This window comes from Cottoperca gobio, chromosome 14, assembly GCF_900634415.1.
Source record: "Cottoperca gobio chromosome 14, fCotGob3.1, whole genome shotgun sequence".
Classification (NCBI taxonomy): domain Eukaryota; kingdom Metazoa; phylum Chordata; class Actinopteri; order Perciformes; family Bovichtidae; genus Cottoperca; species Cottoperca gobio.
In genome coordinates, this window is record NC_041368.1 from 10462980 (window position 1) to 10484896 (window position 21917).

The window sequence follows — 21917 nt, forward strand, 5'->3', positions numbered from 1 at the left end:
CGGGGGACACCTCCCTGCTCTCTTCCTTCTCTTCCTCTCTCCTCCCCTCCCTCTCTCTTCTTCTCCCTCTCTATCTGTATGCATTTATGTAAATGTATGTTACTAACTCATCATCCGGGGCATCATCCCCGGAGTTTCTGTGTCTCATGTGGCAGGTTGCCACTGATAAAGTTTACGTCAGGATCAGGAATCGTGGCTGCGCCTGCTGCCCTGGTCCTGCTGGACACCGGGAAGCCTTTTTGACATTTTCCTGGATTCATCCATACTTTCTCTTTTTCAACACAACATAATTTCTGTCAAATGTTGTATTTGTACTATGTTGTTTATCCTGTACACATGACATCTATTGCACGTCTGTCCGTCCTGGGAGAGGGATCCCTCCTCAGTTGCTCTCCCTGAGGTTTCTTCCATTTTTCCCCCTTTAATTATGGGGTTTCTTTTAGGAAGTTTTTCCTTGTGCGATGCGAGGGTCTAAGGACAGAGGGTGTTGTACCCTGTACACTCTGTAAAGCACACTTGTACAAATGTGTAATTTATGATATTGAGCTATACAAATTCATTTGATTTGATTTGATTTGCCCTTCATCCATTCTGGAAATAAACAAAGCATGTGTAATCTTTCTGCGGTTTTATTTTTATCAGCGAGCAATTCTTAGTCAGGGGCATGATGAAGTATGTAATTAAAGTTCCCATTTACTGTATGTTCAAGATCACTGAAAGCAAATCAATAATGTAACTAAATAACAGCGTGGCTCGTTTAGCAGCACCGCTGTAATTAAAGTTTAAAGATGATCACTGACGGTTTTGTAATAGAAAGCAAACAAACTACTTCCCACTTGTGTCCCCCTTTAATCTCTTTATATACAGCAAAGCACATGAACTGAATGATCATAATACGTTTTCAGCAGCTTGTTGAAAGTAATTCTGGAACATGTGAATTAAATAAATGAGATCTTTAGAGGTGCTGGTACGCTAATGTTGGACAGAGCCAGGCTAGCTGTTTCCCCCTGCTTCTAGTCTTTATGTTAAGCTAAGCTAAGCTAATCACCTACTGGCTTCATATCTAGTGTACAGGCGTGATGGTGGTATCCATCTTTTGATCTGTCAAGAAAGCGAAAGGGCGTTCCTCCCAGAAGTAGAGCTTTTATTGAAATATGATGTAAACATATTCTGAACCAGATATGGTACTTATGGTCTGAATGTTGCATTAGCAGAAAGAAATCTAGTCGAGAATAAAAGTTGAGTAAAACTACAACTCCAAGGATTTGCAAAGCCCAGTGGCTTGAGAACAAAGCATGTTTTAAATCCTTTCTTAAGAGAAAGAAGTGAGTTATCATCGTATATGATGTGCACTGAGGAAGCTGTATAACTACTCTTTGAAGCTCAATGTAAAAAGGTATTTACAACTCGTATTAATCATTAGCTTTAAATCGCTAAGTTTCAATAAGCGTTTCTCAGAATGGCTCATCTGCACTGACATTTCCAGTTCAGTGGAAGAAAGGCAGAATATTTGTCACTCAGGATGAAGTCACTACACGCCTGTCAATTATCTCCCCAGAAACACCTTTGACAAATCACAGCCTGCCAAATACACTGTGAATAAGCACATCCACCACTGCTTATGTGATGATTCACCAGGAAACCTCAGAAATTATTAATTTGATGTATTTGGATTTTAATGTCAAAGAGGTATTTTTAGGCCTGCTGCATGTGCCAACCACCTTAAAATCTTCTTCCTTAACTTGAACCTCTCTTTTATATCGTTAAGTTAGAAAGACAAATGGAGAAGTGCTCTGAAAGGTTTTTGACGATTGCTCACATAGTCGCATAATTAACTCATTTTCAATTTGAATGTAAAAGCAAAGTTTAATATTAAAGTCCATTAAAGTTAAATGTCCTGTTTAATATCTGTTGTCTGTCCCTGCAGGCATAATAACAGAAGTCTAAATTATTACATAATAAAAGAGGAGAATATCAACTTAGCTCTGTGACTCAGGGTGTGCTGTATTAAATACATTTATTTTGTGATTTTGGAGAAAACTACATCTAATATGAAATGCTCAGACTCCCCTTGATGTTGTATTAACTAAATCTCATAAACAGAAATTTGAAACAGTTAAAATTCGATATTTTATGGTCAGGTTGGATTCTCTTTGCGAAATCTTTTCTAAACAGCCACATAAGTACACAGAAGTAATGTTTTTTTAAAAACTGCAGTGTAGGAGGCAGAGAGTTACAGATGAGCTGCTCTGACTGATCATGTCGATTGCTCCAATTCAATGCTTTTAAACCTGCGTTGAGCTTCGCACAGCGGACCATGCACTCTGCTTGACCAGCTTATAAATGGAGCGGGTCACAGAAACGTTACACGTGCCTCCCCTCAGTCACATCCCTGCAAAATCATTCCTCTCTCCACTATTAAACACACTTCTCTCTTGAGAGCTACGATTATGTTCGGACTGACTTTTTCCTAACAAGAAGGCCGGCTGTGAGTGTAAAATGGAGCAGAAAACCAAACCTAACAGACAGAAACAAGCTGTTCACTGTGTTTAAGCATATTTACACAAGCTATCTGTAAATCCCAGAGGAGACTGGAAGATGTGTTTTATAACTCCCTGTCTGAAACCAATACCCAGTGTCTCCCTGATCACTCCAGAGTGTAACAGAGTCCACAGGGTTTGCATTTATCAAACATCTCAGACACACTCGGAGCACTCACTCCGAGAGACCGACTAGGACTAAAAATAGACGCCGCTCAGAGCCGGACACAGGATGTGAATGACATTTCCATTTCCGAGGAATAAGAGGACGTTTTCTTTGAGATTGCGGTTTAGTGACAGAAGCCCGCAAATTGGAATTTTAATAACATCTTGCAGTTTCTTCTTGAAAGTATTTTGCTCTAAACTTTCAAAAACAGAGCAGAGCTGTCGTTTCACCGCTTTCTTTATGATTCGCTGAGCAAATCAGAGATGTGTGCGGCGGTTACATCTTCTTCACAATTTGATGCGGTTCAAAAATTGATACATAACTTTCAAAATGATTCACTTATTAAAAGATCCACAAGCTAACACAATCTGTCAACTGCTTTTCTGAGCGGCCAACATCAACTGGAGTTGGATTATTTGTGTTTTTAAGGCTGCAGCTTCATCTGTTTTTTATAAGAAGATGTTTATGTTTACGTTCCTTTTGCAGCACATTTTCACAGTGAATATGAGAACTGTTCTGCACATTGGTGGAGGCTAATCAAAGTTTGGTTTTATGACTACTGATGGTTAGACGAGGGAGCATAATTGTTGCCCAGCTGAATTATTCCTGTTGCCATAAAGAGTAAAGCTGGAAAATAACTTGATTTTGAATGAGAGATCCAAAGTTCATTTTGTGGGCAAAGTGGATTTGAAACCATAAACCATAAACCATAATTTAGTGGTAATCCCAGCAGCACTGGTGTTCTGCTCTTACTACGGCTATCCATCTCCAAGCAACGACTTTTAAATCACTTAACAAAACTAATTTATGCTATTTTGCTGTCACTGTTTATTCCTTTAGTTATACTTAATTATAAACCACCGTGTACTACTCTTGTATGATATTCTGAATAAATCAAGTGCAGTTGTAGTATTAGTACTTTGGATGTGTTGAATGAAGGGAACAATTCAATTCTAGACATTTTATTATTGATTATTCATTCGATTTATGACCTGGCAGGTAATAAATCAAAGCCCACGGGAAAGCTCCAGGGACTTATTCAGCTCTGATTTTTTGGCCAACATTAAGTACAGTTGGAGTGGCTCTCGTTGTGCAGTGCATCGACAGCATGGATGACAGCCAGTGGAGACACTCACCCTAAAGAACTCCTTAGTGGAGCCTGAGTCTAACGTCCCATAGGCGATCTCTGTCTGCTTGGCCAAGTCCTCTGCACTCTCGATCGGAGAAACCATCCTCTCCACAGTGAGGAAGGCAGCCAGGTTAGCCGTGTAGGAGGAGATGATGATGAGGGTGAAGAACCACCACACTCCTCCAACGATACGGCCGGACAGAGATCTGAGAGGAGGAAACAGAGCAGACAGAGAGAACGTGATAGCAGTATTAACTAGCTTTCCCCAGGTAGCGGAACTGGAGTAATGTCAACAGTGGAAACTACCCGTCGAAAGAGCCCTGTTGACGGAGGAGAAGGAGCTGAAGGGGGAGAGTGGTAAATAATGTTCTTTCTACTAAGCTAGACTTAGTAGATAGAGATAGACTAGCAGATGTTAGGATGATTGAGTTCATCCGTTGTAAAGTAACTCTCTCCACCACAAACTTAGACCGGAGATGAAATAATAAGTCTAAAGTAAAAGCACTATGAGACTCTGTCTGCTATTCATGAGTAAAAAACGCTCCGCCACACATTTACTCCCATCCTGCTCACTGGTCCTTAACCAATACGTCACAGTTTCCACATCAACATTAAGGCTCCGACTTTAAATATGTGCCTTGCAGAGACACCCTGGGTTCATATTTTTTAAATTGAACTGTTCTCTCTAGTGCCACCCCCAACTTTCACGATCACACAAATTCCACTAAATGTACCGCGCTCAGATGATCACATTTCTCATTTCAAACGAGGATCCATTTGCACCGCATCACTGCATGGCAGATGTAGGGCTCTGGATTCATCCTAATATATTGTTTTTATAGCTTATTTATGGATTCATGCTATCCTTGTGGAACTCCAAAGTTGTAAATATTTGCAAACTCTACGGTATGTTCTGACTCCATCATCAAGGTTTCAGAGAGGCTATTATTCTAGGCAGATTTTATTAAAGTCTTATCTGTAAATGTGTTATAATTGGGATAATTACCTAGAATGGCATCATATTAAGGTCAATGACCATGCTTGAGATGAGTTGGGTTTAAACATGGTTGAGCCAGAGGCAACGTTGTATACACAAAAGAGTACAAAAGATCAGTAGAGAAGAGAAGGTGTGATTAAGGTGTAGAAATCAGATAATACACTTCCCCCTTTGGAGACTATAGTGACTAGACACTGCCGGTCTATAGGGTTATATAGTACTGTTTAGCAAAAATGACAGAATTAGCAGTTTCCATTCAAAAACTGCATGTACTTTGGAGCCAAAATAAGATCCACAATTTGCTATTTAATTGATTTTTTTCCGCTGCATTATTGAACTGTGCAGACCTACAACTCTTCCTCGATGCTTCTTCATGGCATTAACTAGAGTAATGCTCAGATATAGACCCGGGTACCTGAGCTTACAGTACGTTTCGCCTGTGCAATAAAACCTGTAACTGTCAGACGCAGAACTCATCTGTCTCAATCCGCTAATGGGACAACTCACCAGGCTGACATCCCATTGAGCAGCTGAGGGTTTAAACTTGCATATAATTTGTCCCTATCTTTCAGATGTTGCTTCTTCATGTCTACTAATAATTAAAGGGTTGCTTGTAGCGTGTTTCAATAAAAAAAGAATAAAACCTGAAGGAATGCTAAATGTCCCACCATTAAAAGCCCACATTTTTCATCAATCACTCCATTTAAGAATAATATGAATCTGTGAAAACCTCTCCTTCTATACAACCTTACAAAGTCCCGGATGAAAGGATGACGGAAGCAAGAATCCTTGAAGAAGAGGTCAGGGACACCACAACAGCGATGAGTCAAGAGATGGATGGATGAACAAAGAGAGGGGATGAATATTGTACTGGGAAAATACTTAATGTAGTGATGGCGCTGATGATGGTTGTTTCCCCACAAAATGCGTTATAAGCACCAATGAGATGACCGTAAAATGGGACATGCAGCAAAAACACGGTAGCCCTCCAAGAGTCATGAGGAATTGGAGCAGCTACTTTGAATGAAATGTAATGACCCCTGTGCATTTTACAGCCCTCAGCATGGTGGATATAAGTTATTTTGTGGATGCAAAGCATCACTGCCCGCATGCAGTTTTAAAGCAAAGGTTTGTTTGGTCAAAGAAAGAAATGGGAGGAAAGTGCAGTGAAGTGAAGATGAGGTAAGATGGACAGCAAAGCTCAAAATAACCTATATGCACCATGGCAGGAAGGAGATGTATGTATGGGACTATAAAATGCAGAGAGATGATGAGGACAACTGAAGGGTGGTGGAGAGTGAACACAACAACCAACCTTGGTGAGATATCGCATCCTTGCTGCATGAAGGCACCCAGGGAGAACCACAGGCTATTAAAAATCCCAAAGTCGTTTGGAGGGTCTGGCGGGCTCTGAGGGTCTTTGGCCTCATCGTTCTCGTCCAGATGCCACTCGTAAGGGCTGAACCGGCTCACCAGGAAGAGCACCACACTGACGCCGATATAGGCAAAAACTATACACATCCAAATCTCATAGGCAAGTGGGTCCAGGAAGGAAAACACCCCAGGCTTGGACTTTTGAGGCTTCTTAATCATAATGGAGATGCCCAAGCTCATAAAGGGCTTCGAGAAGTCTATCACTTCTTCCCGTACCAACGTTATAGTTAGAGGAGCCACGGCTATGTCAGCTCTCTGTGAAAATGGGAACAGGCACACTGGGAGTTAGTCTTACAGAACAAATAACCAACCAAAGTGTTACATGTTGATTTAATAAAGGAGATTCTGATAAACTCAAAGTCAAACCAACAACCATAACTAATATAAGTCACACTGTCTTATAATCACATATACATGCGCAGGCACTCAGCTTTAAAGTGAATTCATGGAGAAAAGGGATTGGATACGGTGAAATGTGACAGCTGAGAATATGCTGAATGGCAGACCTGCGATAATGCCTGTGAGAGGGATATCTGCCATTTGAAAGTGAGTCACTCAACATTTGTGTTGGCTAATTTCTTTGTCTCGATCCAAATCTCAAGCAGAGGGTTGGAAGACAGAGGTGGAGAATCTTATGTAAGCAGTCCATGAAATGTGAATCAGCCTGTTTAAATTCAACTCCATCAGATCCTCTGCAAACGCCTGACAGGCTCGTCAATTAGCATCTCACTGCAGTGACAAACAGTGAGATGCTTGGTGGTATTGTAACTGAACTGAACATCATGATATGGAAATATTTAACACAAAAGATTCATATCTTAGATAAAGTAAGAAGGGATCTCAGCCAAAAGTGTACAGCATTCATTCTGGATGCAATAAGTATCATGGCAATTGTACTTATTACAAGAGATCATTTCTTTGTGTCTGAGCTATTAATACTGGGAATACTTCTGCAGGAGAGCAGAGCGGTCTGTAAAATAGCCATAACAACAGAAACTACAGGTGTTATAAATCTGCACTGAAGCACAGTTTGCATGCAGATTTATTTTTTACATTATTCATTCAGCAGCTGAGTTCTCATAAAAGATGCAAGTCGTCTCGTTCAAGCCAGTTCAAATGTGAGTGAGCCACGAGATGCATGATAAAAAACAGTCGACGCAATTTTACAGTTACTGAAGAAGGGCTTTCCAAAACCACTCAGCCAACTTTGATTATCAGGTGTAACATGGCTGTAAAATGATGATGACACAGGGGGATTATTTAACAAAGATTCATCATCTCCATGAAGAATCTCCATCTGTACTGCCTTAAGACAACAGCTTTCACTTTCGGTAATCATGGCATGGTGTAATTCACTTATGTTAGAGAAGGGACAGAGTAGTATATTCACTATAATTCTTACATCATATTTGGACAACAAATGGGCATTGTGAGTTTTATTAAAACCTTTCTTATGTTGAAATGTAGGGGATACATCAAGACAGTTACTATGCTTCACAATAATCTGAACAAATCTGAGGGTTAAAGCTGGGGAAGGCGGGTTTTTTGCCGTCATTGGGCAAAGATTCCATAATGACCTTTCAGCATATTGTAATTCAAGTGTGAGAGAAAAATAGCCTTCTGCACCTTCTTGGCTCTGTTTTCAGGCGAAATATACTGCAACAAAAAGTTGCTATTCCAGCATTGGCAACAACTGCCTATTCTGCAAAGCAACCAAAAAAAGAAGAAGATGACTTAGTCTGACAATAAACGCAAGAGAACACATGTCAATATCGGTGAAGTATTTCAGAGATCAAATCGTTTATTCTTCTTCTAACCGTAGCAAAAGGTTCGCGGATAATTCAAGATCGTGTTTATGAAGAGCCTCGAATCCCAGTATGTCATCTCAAAGTGCTTTACAGGCCCACGAGTTTGCAAAGAAAACAAGACGGTTATTCTCATAGAGTTTCCGCTTTATAACTGCATCGGGATCACAATCACGATGGGGTTGATTTTGAAAAGAATGACGAGAACTCCTTCAGGTTACTGTGTGAAGCGCGAGCATATACTCATCTGGTAGCAGGGGCTTAGTACAGAGCAGCGGGATGAGCGCTGTATTTTCAATTTAATGATTTTCTTTTTGCCTTTTCAGGAAACTGCCTACCCCAGCTTTAAGTAGAAGGAAAGATAAAAGATGAACAGTTAAGCCCCTCTCCCTTATGAGTTCAACAGGCGGACTGACACTTACCCCGTAAACCAGTTCACCCACCATCCCGTTCCACGTCTTGGTCTCTGGATCTCTGGCTCCGTACTTCCCATCGGGGACTACTGACAGCTTATATCTTATCCCCACATGTTTTGCAATTTCAGAAGCTAAATCGACACAGTAGCCTTCATATCTGTCATTCCCATCCATCTGCATATGGTTTTTCTTGTACATCACATACGGAGCTTCCTGTTAATTAGACATCATTTTAAGTTCATTGTAAAAACACACACACATCCACAGTGGCCACACCAAGGCCGTGATTGGTGCGGAAAACATGCACACATGCTTGGGTGACAAACAAAACAGATGAGGGGTACATAAAGAGACAAACAGCAGAGGTTAAAAGGAACTACGCAGCATCAGTTACAGACGTATTTTTGGGGACTAGACAGACTAAAAAAGCGGGCCACTGCTGGAGTAGAGGCCAACTGGGCCAGCGGGAGGAGCAAAGCATCTAACACATATAAAGGAGGCAAAGCAGGATGTCAGGGCTCCCACATGCTAACCTGATCCGCAACGTAAATCTGTGGAGATGGGTGATGGGGGGGTTGGGGGGGAGGGGGGGGGGGTGCATGTGCTTTGCATCAGCGTAGCACAAGGAGCAGGACAAGCTGAATGGAGCACTTTTCCAGTTCATAAAGTAAACGGCAGTGACGGCAGAGAGTTACATCAAAAACATTGAGATGAATTAATTAATCGAGCAAATATTAAGTGCAAATAACGTGCGGGTCACGTCAGAAGAGTAGTTTTATGAAGGTCATACTGATTCCTTTCTTTCATTACTATCATGACAATAAAATAATCTGCTTGTTGACTTGATTATATCATTTGACTATTCCACATCACCTCTGTGCCTTGGATTTCAATAAAATATGTATTTCCTCCAAAATGGAAAACATGTTTGCCATCAAACCTCTTACCGATGAACTAATGTCACCTTGAGGATAGTCAGCAATGGTGATTTACTTTGACATACGGCATGAACATGTTTTTCAGAGGTTATTTGACTTCAGAGGAGACTGTTACGTGATGCTTTCACAGTTTCACTCCTTTGCTGTTAGAACTAGTCCCTCTTTGTCTTCTTCTCTATTCTGCAGTCATGTACAATGTTAAACAAAACAAAATGAAAGAGTCACACCCTATAATAATAGGGTGGCCTTTCATTAATTATGGCACTTTACTTTAACGTTATGGAATGTAAGAAAAGCAACATGAAGGTAATGACATGACTGTGATGTTTTTAAAACAATAGTTGTCTTTATTCAAATCAAAGGCATGCCTGGCAGTGAGAAAATAATGCGATGACTCTACTCTTCTGTTTTCCCTTCCTCACTATTGTTGTATTTCTTGCCTGGTCATGAGGACAATGAGTTACTACACATTTAAATGAGAATGTATGACTATTGCATTCTGAATTTGTCTAAGATGAAAACATAATAGGCAAAGTCAGAAGGAACGAGAGGCCGTGGTTTTAAATGTAAGATAAGGAGCACCTTATTGTACATTTAAAAATGGCTGATGATTGACCTGTGATAACGGTCTGTGACTAGCTCTGCGTCTAACCCTGATCCTGGCATACTGGCAGCACTGTGTTCTTTTGATCGATACATTACAATTCAGTGCCAAAGTAAATTTGAACAAAGAGATAAGCAGCCAAAGGTTGCAGCCTTTAGTTGTTTATGTCCTCCTTGTGTGCAGATCATTTCATGTCTCCAGTGAGACACAGCTAATTTACCCCGGCGTCACTGACACTTTACTTAATGAGAGGGAAACATGTTTACTTACGTATGCACTGAATGTGAATACGATGGTGTCTATCTTTATAGTTATCATTACCAAAGCCGTTATTGTGACGTCACTACTACAACAGCCCACTGTAATATAAAAAAACTAAAATGCTTTGGCACCCACACGGATACAGTTGAAACACTCTTTGTGAATCGACTGTTTCAACATGTAGTGAGTGGATGGAAAGCAACTCAAAATAAAATTATTCTACCCTCCCAGGACAGATTGCAACAATGGACACCTTGACCTTGAGTGGCAGAAATCTTAAGGTGAAACACTTAAAACCTGCTTGAAAGTGTACCATAATAGTAGTGACCACAATTGTTCGGTTTTCCACAGAAGAGGACTCGTTGGTGACTTGCGGATCCATAATATAAACAAATTTTTCGTACTCATTCCAGTAGCCGATCTGAAAACAACACAAAGGTTCACAGTTATTACAAGAAGCAGAGAGACATCTTTTTACAGTAGAGTCTCCAAGCGAGTTGGTTCGGCTCTATCTGCACAGCAGGAGACAGTATTAGTTTTGCCTGATGTAGGATTTTATTAAAAGCATGTAGTGGTGCTTCTCACTTCACCTGGGCTACACTTCAGCAGAGTAGGCGTAATCTATTCCTGGCTCAGCAAATGTTCTCTTACATAACAAGAAAGCAGCACCAATCGAGTACTCGACGACTGATCAAATTAAAACCAGCAAGACAAATCTAATAGTCTAAATGTGCCTTATCTAGCGAGTGCAGTAGGTTGTTCTACTGTTCTATTAATACTACACATAGCACACACAGAATAATGTAACACTAAAACAAACACTGGCCTGTATCTACTGAACCTGAGATGATTCCAGTGGCTGTGTTGTGTTTATTTCTGTTACACTCTGGTGCATTCGGCCAGGGAGAAGTCAACATCTCCCACTTCTGGAATCTACTGTACGATGCACAATACTCACTCTGCTGTCACTGCGCATTGTCTCACAATGAGTTTGGATGTGTGGACCGCTGTGATGTATGTTGCCTTGTGAGCTGAACTATGTGGACAGTATGGGGCCACTTCCTTTTTGGTGCCAGCTTTTGCAGGGACCTTGTCAGAGTTCAGGGTCGGGAAACTAGCCAGGCCACATCACTGTGTGTGTGTGTGTGTGTGTGTGTGTGTGTGTGTGTGTGTGTGTGTGTGTGTGTGTGTGTGTGTGTGTGTGTGTGTGTGTGTGTGTGTGAGAGAGAGAGACAGGATAATCTTTCCCTTTGGCCTGCCCAGTTATACAAACCTCAATTACAGCACTGAGGGATTGCAGTGAGACCCGCAGTATCTGGAGATACTACATCATTGCAAAAGTCCACCTAAAATGAATTCCTTCCAATAATAATGAAGACTTTTTTAATATTGAAAAAAAGAACAACTTTGGACATATATCAGGAATGACCTTTTAGCCTCTGAGCTTGCAAGGCAGGTCGATGCACCTGTGTTTGTGAGCAGACTTGCTCTGTTAAGTGTAGTTTACGAGCTAATTAGGGGATAGACAGTGTTTGGTTAGTGGCATTGAAGAAAAGGTCCAAATCATTCCTCATCTAAACGAACAGACATTGACAAGCATCACAGCTGTCAAGTTAAATAGCTTAATGACTTTTCTGAGCGAGTGCACTTCTCTCCTGGTTATTTGCTAGTTCGTTTAGCAAGCCAAGGTGCAAAACAAACAAAACAAAATCGACACACTGAAAGCTAATGTGTGCTGCGGCTTTGAGTGCTAAGGACAGAATATTTATCCATAATCCATTCAAATGTATAATTTTATATTTGTATCTACCCTCTTTTACTGTGCTTTGACCATTGTATTGTATTGTTGTATTTTCATTGTATTGTTAAGCACCTTGTAAATCGCAAATCTGCATTAAAGATGCTAAAAATAAATATCTTTTATTATATATTCAAATATAGTGTTAAAGAAGATGTTATTATTGGCTACATGACCAAAAATCTTTCACAATTTCTTCCATTTTGAATACTGATTTCTTTAAAAGAGGAGAAAGGATATCTCATTTACAGAGCAGATCTGTACGCTGTGGCACAAAGTAAACATGCAATATAATTACAGGTGCACTTTAATGCCACAGAGACAGCTGTTGTTTGGATTTAAGCAGTTAAACCTGCCTTACACAAACTGCTAACCCACCTAGCAGCTTCATTATAGTGAGGTTTAATCGAGAGTTTTACTGTGATGGTGGTTTAAAAGCCATGTCGGAGGTTTTTCTTGAGGAAAACGCTGAAAACTGGACTAAACTTCGAAAAGTTACATTTAAAAATTCACATATACATCATAATAAACACAAAATATCAGATACTTATAATCTTGCTTAGCTCGATGTCTGACTACACTCCGTAGACATTTGCTTGATGTCATTTCAAGTGATCGACAATTCATTCAGGCATCAGCATGCACGGTTCAGATGCCTGATTGGACTGATGCACCTGGGCTGTCAGAGGTTTTAGCATCATTTTAAAGATGGAAACACATGGCAGCTCTTTCGGAAACACCAATGTTCTTCTCAATTATCCACTGTAATCTGTTTCTGAATAAGCGAGGCAATAAATAGGCCCCTGCAGCAGCAAAGTAATGCCTGACTGTGTAGCTACAACATGTAGTTTAAATAGCTGTATGTGATGTTTCCGAGTTTTGAGCTATCTCATCATCTTAACTAGCGCTCCCCAGAGATACACTGGTGCGAGGTTCATTGGTTTAGCTTCCATCTGCAGGGCTAGATTGATTGTCAGTGGATGTTTTCCAGATTAAAATCTCAGAGGGGATGTGAGCTCAAATGATTTGGTCTGGTTTTGCAAGAATGGCTACTGACAGCTTCCTTCCAAATCAGAACTAACCTGACTACACATGAACCAGCAACATGCCAAGAGAAAGACAACTCCTCGTCAGAGAGCTTCAAACATTCAAACATACAGTGCTAATATCTACATGATATGTTAATCCTGCTGAGAGTATTTTTATTACACATGAATTCAATCATAATAGATGTTTCCGAGGCTGTGTGCTCACTTACCTTTCGGGGGCCTCCAGTCTTCATCTCGTACACATCAATTGTGTAATTAGATCGTCGGCCAAATGTGTCAAACTGGATGTTTCCTGTCATACCTTGTACTTGGACCTGCCAGGCATCAAGAAATGTATGATGACACACAGATTACACATGAAAAAACATGCATTAAATGGTCTTGATATATGATGTGTTTTTATATATTTACTCTCTTACTAATATGCTATATGGAATGAAATATGAAGCTGGAGGTAACACTTTATAATAAACACCATTAATAAATGGTGAATATTTATTAATAGCTATTTTACTGTTATCTAACAATTAAATGATAATATTAAGAATAATGTTTACTAATCATTAGTAATGCTGTAACAGGAAATAATAAGTTAGAAATGATATTGTTCCACAGCTTATGAGACATTATGATTACATTAGTAAACTATTTTTTAACAGTTTATTGTTGCACACATCATAACATTTTATATATTATATTAGGTATTTCTTAATGATTACCAAATAATTTGTAAATGTTTAAGAAATCGCGTGTAAAACATCTATAAACATTACAAAGAGCGATGGATCAGAAACCAATAAATAACCATTGACAAATAATAACTATATATCTAAATAATGTTTATAGATGAGAGCAGAATAGAGGGAAGAGTGATATAAGGCAAAGATTAAACTGTAGAGTAAATAAAATAAAATGCAGAGCTGTTTAGAGAGACAGTGAACGCCCCTGGTCTTACCATTTTGAGGGCTCTCTCTATATCGATGCCTTGGCTCCAGGGCACAGCAGGGTTGGCGAGGCAGTCTCCCGCACTCCCCCTGCGAGACACGTCGACTCGCTGGCGTCGAAGGTACCGGAAGGCCTCCGCAATCACGAGGATGGCATCGTGGGTCAGTGCTGATGTGTACTGAGACAAAAGGCCACAAGAAACCCCAATGACGCACTACTGACGTCATGCACAACAGCACTGCTATCAAAGCAAGGTTATCATCTCCGCAGCAGTACTTATGTGCACAGAGAGCAGTGCTACTGATGTAAGAAGGGAAAAAAATCAAAGCCTCGCATTTTGATTGACATCAAAATTGTGCGAGTATGAAAGACGCCTCTATTCAAGGGCAAGCAGGCGACAAGTTATTTAAGCAACGTCTCATTGAAAAGATTCAGATTGACATGTTTTTTTTCTGGTTTCAGAAGAGTTACTACCTTACAACTTGGAGGAAAAAAAGTGTCTTTGAAGATATTTAAGAAAATGTAACTGCAGCTTCGGCAGCTATGCCTCACTGACCTTCAGTGGAGTGTTTTTGGCTTCTGGAAATTCTCTTTCATCCAGGCGCTCCCAGCGCTGGAGGAACTGCTGGACGATGGGGCTGTCTGGGTTGATGATCTGGAAGCCTGTGATGTTGGCTCCACCAGAAAACACCCTGTCCAGGCTCATGTTGGAAAAACCCTGAGAGCAAAAAGCACAAGTTGCTGGGAGTGGAGCGAGGGATCATGAGCAGCAAAGAAAAAACGGATTTAGCTTGCCCATCATTATGACTTAGTTCTGTGTAATCATTGCACTCAATTGTTAGTCTATCAAAACTACATGTTGAGAGTGTTGCATTTATTTGAACTGCATTGCATCACAGTGAGCAGTGTTGTTCTGAGCTTTGTTGGGTTGTTTCATGTTGCGAGCTCTCACCAGGTTGGCGAGGATATAATGGTATCCTCTGCTGTTTTTTCCCGAGGTCACCACCTACAAGTCGCAGGAGGAGACACACAGTGAGTCATATCTCATAACGCCGAGAACATTCAGAGAGGGCTGAGAATCAGAAATGACAAAGACCTTTAATTTCATAACACAGAGTAGTTGGTAGACATAAAAAGGAATAAAATATATATATTTTTTAGCAAGGGCGAGAGGGAGCGCGTGAGCACATTTCTACATTTGTGTGTGTTTGTATGATACATACACAGAGAGGGGAGAAACTGTGATGACAGCGCTTGTTCCTTTCCATTAACTTCAACATGTAAAATAAGGTCAAGGCTCCAGCAAACCTCTCTCTCTCTCTCTCTCTCTCTCTCTCTCTCTCTCTCTCTCTCTCTCTCTCTCTCTCTCTCTCTGCAGCTGCCTGTGCTCTGCAGTGTGCGTCTTCATGTCGCACACTAGACTTAATTAAACCCAAAACGTTGTACAGCACCTGTCTGAGCGAGCAGACACACACAGAGCTACACTCGCTGATTTCTTTAAACTTCTTCACCATCAAAACCTCCCCCCCCCCCCTCTCTCTCTCTCTCACACACGCACTCTCTTTCTCTCTTTGCCGAGTACGAAGCTTCAAAAAGATACTGTGGGGGTGGATAGTTGCATTCTTTTTTTCCCCTCCCTGTCTTTTCACTTTCTACACTCCCCCACAGTTTTGATATAAGTGTACTCAGGCACTGAAATCAGCTAAATGTTGAATGTAGTGATATCATGTTGGAGAGATTTTATAGAGAACTTGAATACAGATGAGACATTTTCCAACAGCACTAAAACAAGGACATGCATCCCTGCGGTATATTTTGAGTGCTATTTCTATATTTTTCAATTTCTTATTCAGTGCATGCAGTCTCACACCTGTACACTTTAAACTCCTCTCCTTACTCCTGCCTAAATGTCTTCTAATTGTCACTAGAAAGGGAACGTCCTTGATGCTCCAAGGTTGGCTCTCCGACCAGCTTATGCACGCTCACAAATTTCAACAATAAATCCAATTACCCTCGTCGGAAATGCAAAAATTATTTCATTGTGTTCGACATTTTACACCTCTCACGCGGAGTCTGAAAGCCCCGCACATCCTGCATTTTAACCTCATAAGCCAAACACATTTCTGGAAGCTTTTCTTCTTATTGTCTTGAAAAGCTTTTCATTTGCTTTTCACCCATGTGAGAGGGATCCGCAGTGACCCAAGTGTAGCAACACAGCGAGCACTTAATGAAGCTGCAGTGCCTGGAGTGACTGGCTACAACTCCCGTTTGTCACCAGCACACTCAGGCAGAAAGCACAAGACTTCACACTTCTATATGAGCATCCAAAACTGACACCTCAACTGCTGTTTCTGACTGAAACCGTGTTTAGCTGTTAGAAAATAATCAACTGTAAACATGTAATGCTTACTGTAGCTATGAGGCACATACAAACAAATAACACTGTTTTATTTGGCTTTCTACTGGAGAGAAACACGAGAGGTAAAAGTTATATTGAATGCTGAGGAAGTTCATAAACACATAGTATCTTCCTTGGTTTATTAATCCACAGTTTAGTGTTAAATGCTACAAGCTTCTGCAGCCAAGATTCAACAGATCTCAAACATTTTATTCTTGGAATTCAATAATTAATGTAAAGCAAGGGAAAGCAAATTTATTTTAGCATCCTAATGGTACATAATCAATCAGTGATTACACCAAACTAAAAGTACATCGTAGTGTAGCTACAGTACATAAAACAGTTCATGATTATACCAGAGTGAAATGAATTAATTCCTTATAGATGCAAAAACACAAAATGTGTGTAAAGGGTTAGGGTTAGGTAACTGTTAGGTAATCAGTGAAAATAAACTAAATCAGACAAATACCTTCAGAAACACAAACAAACTACATACCAAGAGCAATTGTTCCGCCACAACATGAGCAGTTTTTGTAAATGATTATTTCATTTGATTTGCTGTGGGATTTGCTCCATCCCTCTTTTGGCAGTGCTCTTCTGGAAAAAGCATCTGGGCATAACAAATATTTTTAGGATCCTCGAGGAAGAGGAAGAGGAAGAGGAAGAGGTCAGGCCCTACCGTCACTGAGAGGCTGACACTTTTATTGTCACAGGACTCATCTCTTCCTCTCTGTCAAAATCCATTTCTCACTAAACAGCTTCTTCAAACAGCTCGGGGGAAAAGAGGACCTGCGGGCTGCAAGCGAGAAGGAACCTGCAGCACTGATTGTACTGACTGGCTCCTGCATTTTCAAAGCTCATTAAATGGAAAGGATAGTAGTCTAAGTGCCCTATCATCTTTTATTTCTACAGTAAATGCTCTCATCTTGCATCTGTCTAAAGTGGATCTGTGATGAGTCCAACCAAGAAGGATGAATCATATAGACATCTGCCACAATATTGTTTGATTTTAGGATGGGTAATTAGTGTGCCCAAAACATGACATGGCCTTATGCCTGAGAAAAGCTCAACTGTTATAAATATTTGAAACCTAAAGGTACCCTGTTGGTTATTTGCCCACTAGTAGCGCTATGGAGAGATGTTTTTAAGAGTAGGTGCCTATTTTTCTTTACATACACTCACATGAGTGCCGTGATACATTCCTGCATGGTTTCATCATGCAGACTGTGAGATAGCAAACACAGATGTAAAACAATGCAGGTTTTAAAATATGCAAAACATCGGCTTTGCAAATGTTTTACGGAGATGAAAATAGAGTACATTTAACAACTCTGTTAAACCTCAAGTACATAAAAAAACTCCATAGAGCACCTTTATAAGTCTTTTTGTTGTGAAAGAACTTTCTGTGGCATTATGTTGTAGGAATTGGACGTAGATATTTACCCAAGTGAGATGGGTTGTTGTAACACAACTGTGGTGATTTAATGGAGTAACACAGGAAATACCATTGTTATTTTCATCTGTAACTGACCTTGCTCTGCAAAATGTCAAACCATTACTGATTTAAGACCCCAAATCCCAAATTGTTGTTCAACCTTCAAGCCAAGACTGAGTCAAAAACTCTGTAATTAAAAATAAATCATGATCTTCCAACCCGCTCCAGCGTAATGCAATCAAATTAATCAAATAAACCCAGCACTCAGATTTATACAGCTATGCATTAGTATTCACCTCTCTCTGTGGAGGATATAATCAGACATATGGGACCATCTCCTTCTGCTGTGGTGGAGACAGGAGCGGAGACAGACAGAGAGCAGTGGTCTCGGGTCTCAATTATCTTTATTTGTCCATCGTCAGGGCTCCTCCTGCCCGCCTGTCTGCATGAGCAGGCCTATGCTGTGCCGTTTGAAGCAGATCCGAGCCGTGCCGAGCTGCAGGACGATCAGCCTAAATATTCCTGCGGGATTCGACTCTAATTAAGCAGACTGGAGCCACAGTCCTGTGCAGAGCTGGCTGTCTGCCCGAGTGCCTTCAAGAGGATTTGAGTCTCTGCCCACTGATGGAGGCTTCTCTTTGTTACATTGATTTGTCATCTGCCGTCTTCAGAACTGGAACGGGCAAGCTAAGGTTGATGACTGTCCCCTTTCACCAGTCAACTCATTATTGTTACGCTACTCAAAACAGGGCATAATGTGAGGAGGGATTGGACTGTCAAAGAAGTGCATTAAAGAAAGAAAATAAGGACATGGCTGTGCATCAGTCAAACATTGCTCAAAATGCTCTTTTGTTCACCCATTCTCACCACAAAGCTGAATCTTTGAATGGATAGTAGTTGTTCCTAATAATGAATATTCTGTCCTGCACATAATACACAATTTATATAATATTTTTGCAATATATAAATAACCTTGAAAATGTTGTCTTTTAAAAAAAAATCTTATTATATGTAAAGAAACTTTATTATTATTATTTAACATTATTAAATGAATTTTGTACAATACTAGCGCTTAGTTTATGATATTTGTTTTGCCGGTCTGTGTGCAGTCTGATGGTTCTTCCACTTTCAGCAGCCTTCAGCTACACACTTTTGAACACAATGTTCTTATTAAATGCCAATTTAAAAAAAACTAAAAAATGTGTATGAAGTGTCCTTACTATCCTTGTTGCAGTTGTGCACTTGCCAACTCTCCTGCTTACGCATGTTTGATGTTGTTTTTCATTTTGGGTTGCTTTTAACTCAGACTTCTCTAGGGTCTCATTTTGATGTCTGGGCTACAAAGAAGATTCTACAAAAACTTCCTGTTTTACAGTCAATGTTTTTCTTTCTTCAGATGCCATGTTTTCTTGTTTATAATGGATATAAACAGGAAATGAAGGTCTAAGCACAGATAGGTGTCTTGTTGTTGTGGTTTATTTGCAGGGAAATATAGTTCCTGCTGTTCTTTCATATTATTATGTGAACGTGAAACAAGGAACAAAGAAAAGAAACAAGGAAAACAACTAAATGTAAATCATCTATCAATCAATTATTTTAGTATAGCCTGAGGTCAGTATTTACTGATATGTTCTTGGTCTTTATTTTATTTATTTATTTTTAGTTAGTACAGTCATCCAGAAAGGCTCCAAAGAGTTCACTTCCTTTAAAATGATTTAACATACCTTTACGTTCAATGATTCTCACCATAGCACCGTGCATCTTTAAAGCCTTACAAACACATTGAATGCATTTCCCAGTTCTTTAAACATTAGCTAAATATTTTTTGAGTGTTTTAAAAACTGCATCGTTGCTTAATTTTCTTTTTCTCCTTTTGTATTGATGCATTGCTAACCATTATGGCACATTACTGCCACCAAATAACTACTGGCCTCCGTAGTCTGCACTGGAGTGCATCATGTGCATCCTCATGCTAACGCAGAGGAAAACATGAAACACAAACACAAGACAGGTGTGAATCCTAATGACTTTGGTTATCCCCTGACGACAATTTCTAAGGAAACCCAAAGCTGTACTTTGGGTTTCGTGCTAATTAGCAACTGTTAGCATGCTAACAGGCTAAACTAGGATAGTGAACATGGTAAATTTGAAAATATAACCTGATAACCTTAGCATGTAAACATCGTTACTCTGAGCTTGTGAGCATCCTGATGTTAGCATTAAGCTCAAGTGGTAGCTGTACCTAATATATGAGTAGTAGCAGTAGTAGAAGTAGTTTTAGTAACCTCAAACAGCTACTAGCATGGCTATAGATTCTTAACACTCAACCCAGTATAAAAAAGAAAAGAAATCCAGATAAAATATCGATGCTACAGAAACCATTTGTCATGTCATGGCCTTTAAAAATCAATGCCCACGCAAAGCAAAGTACAAAACTACAATTCACATACAGGATTAAGTAATACAGATGTAATCTCATCCCTAACGCAGCATCTTGTTTTACTATCCTACTCACTGAGTGTGGAATTCCAGTGCACCTCTGGGTGTTCAGCACTTCTCCTATTTCCCTCCGCAGTACTAGACAGGGAGACTCACACTACATGGCTCAATTCCCACAAGCTCTCTTTTTTTCTCTGTGTGACTCTTTCACTGTCTGGCCACTGTGCAGAAGGAGGCTGGAGGTGACTGGTCCTCTGGCAGCGATTAGAAATCCACTGCACTTCTATTATTGATGAGAAGCCTTAAAGGTGTTTGTCGCTCCGTCTTGACTTTAGTGCAGGGATGAGCAGACTGATACTTTTTAAAGGCAGTGAGAGAGCCAGCAGGGGAGAAAGAAAAATAAAGCCCTGTTACTACCTTGACAACAGTAGTTAGCAAAAAATGAATGATAGATGTCTGCGTATAAATTAATTTATAATGCACTGGGTAAAAATAATAGCCTAAATGCAGGTATAAATATAAATCAAATCATTATAGTGTTTATGAGGTCTAATCCTAAACACTGGTTATGAAATAAATCCTGTCCAGAATGGTTGCTTGCTGATGCCTGAGTGATCTCGGTTATGTTTGCTCACTCCTGCCTTTGTGAGAGATCTTCCCTCAGGCTACGAGGGTAGGCTATTTATAGTAGGCTCATTGTTGTTGCTGTTATGGGACAGTGTGTCCTACTTACACTGGGAGCTGATATTACATTATAGCAAGTGTTGATGTCACAGCTTGTATAAGGAATCGTTCTCGAGAGACGCAGGCGTGTCTTGCTTTGCCGCTATCCAGCATCGGGAGAGACACTCGTCTGAAAGACGCTGCCTACAAGGCCACCACTCACATTAATCCGTCACAGTAAAGAGATTACGATCGGATCGGCCTGACGTGACACCGAGTGACCGCCATTATCTGATTCAATAACTTAAATCTAATATGTAGGCAATATGAGAACATTTGAAGAAACCTTCCGATTTAACATGAAGGGCAGGAAAAAGAAAAACTTCTCTTAAATAATGAAAATGTCCTGTGCTGTCACTAAAGAATATTCCCCCGCGTCACAGGAAATGAAGACAGATGTGCAGTGAAGGTCAGAGTAAAACTCGTAAGGCCAGCAATAATGAAGATCATTACGTAGAGGGCAGAAGCACTTACACACAAATATCACAGCAAAGAACAGAAGGTAAAGATGTGGTCGGATTAATGCTTTAAATGGGCAACACACACACACACACACACACACACACACACACACACACACACACACACACACACACACACACACACACACAGAAAACTGTACTTGTGGGTTTAATGGTTTTTGTAACACATTACTCTGCTGAGCAGCTGTGACCACAACCCTTGTATGCTCTGTTACAAGTGAAACTACCTTGACAAAAATCTAATAATGAAAAAATAATGATAGATATCTGTAAATGTATTCATGCACTGGTAAACGTAACCCAAACTGAAGGTAAATACACGACCTTTAGCTGTCCTATTGGTCACATTTTACAAGTC

The 21917-nt window shown here is 40.2% G+C and overlaps 1 protein-coding gene across 6 annotated transcripts in view; it reads right to left on the reverse strand.

Moving 5' to 3' along the window:
* LOC115019253 (glutamate receptor 3-like) overlaps positions 1-21917 on the reverse strand; it is a 66019-nt gene that overhangs the window by 12882 nt on the left and 31220 nt on the right. For all 6 annotated transcript variants that reach the window (XR_003833451.1, XM_029448724.1, XM_029448722.1 and 3 more), the window contains exons 5-12: positions 15035-15088; positions 14639-14800; positions 14093-14260; positions 13347-13451; positions 10604-10711; positions 8494-8700; positions 6148-6521; positions 3843-4041 (exon numbers count right to left, since the gene is read on the reverse strand). Coding sequence is in view for 5 of the 6 variants with exons in the window: in XM_029448724.1 (XP_029304584.1) it covers positions 3843-4041; positions 6148-6521; positions 8494-8700; positions 10604-10711; positions 13347-13451; positions 14093-14260; positions 14639-14800; positions 15035-15088 (1377 nt within the window). In the remaining variant the exon portion in view is untranslated. The remainder of the gene's footprint in view (positions 1-3842; positions 4042-6147; positions 6522-8493; positions 8701-10603; positions 10712-13346; positions 13452-14092; positions 14261-14638; positions 14801-15034; positions 15089-21917) is intronic.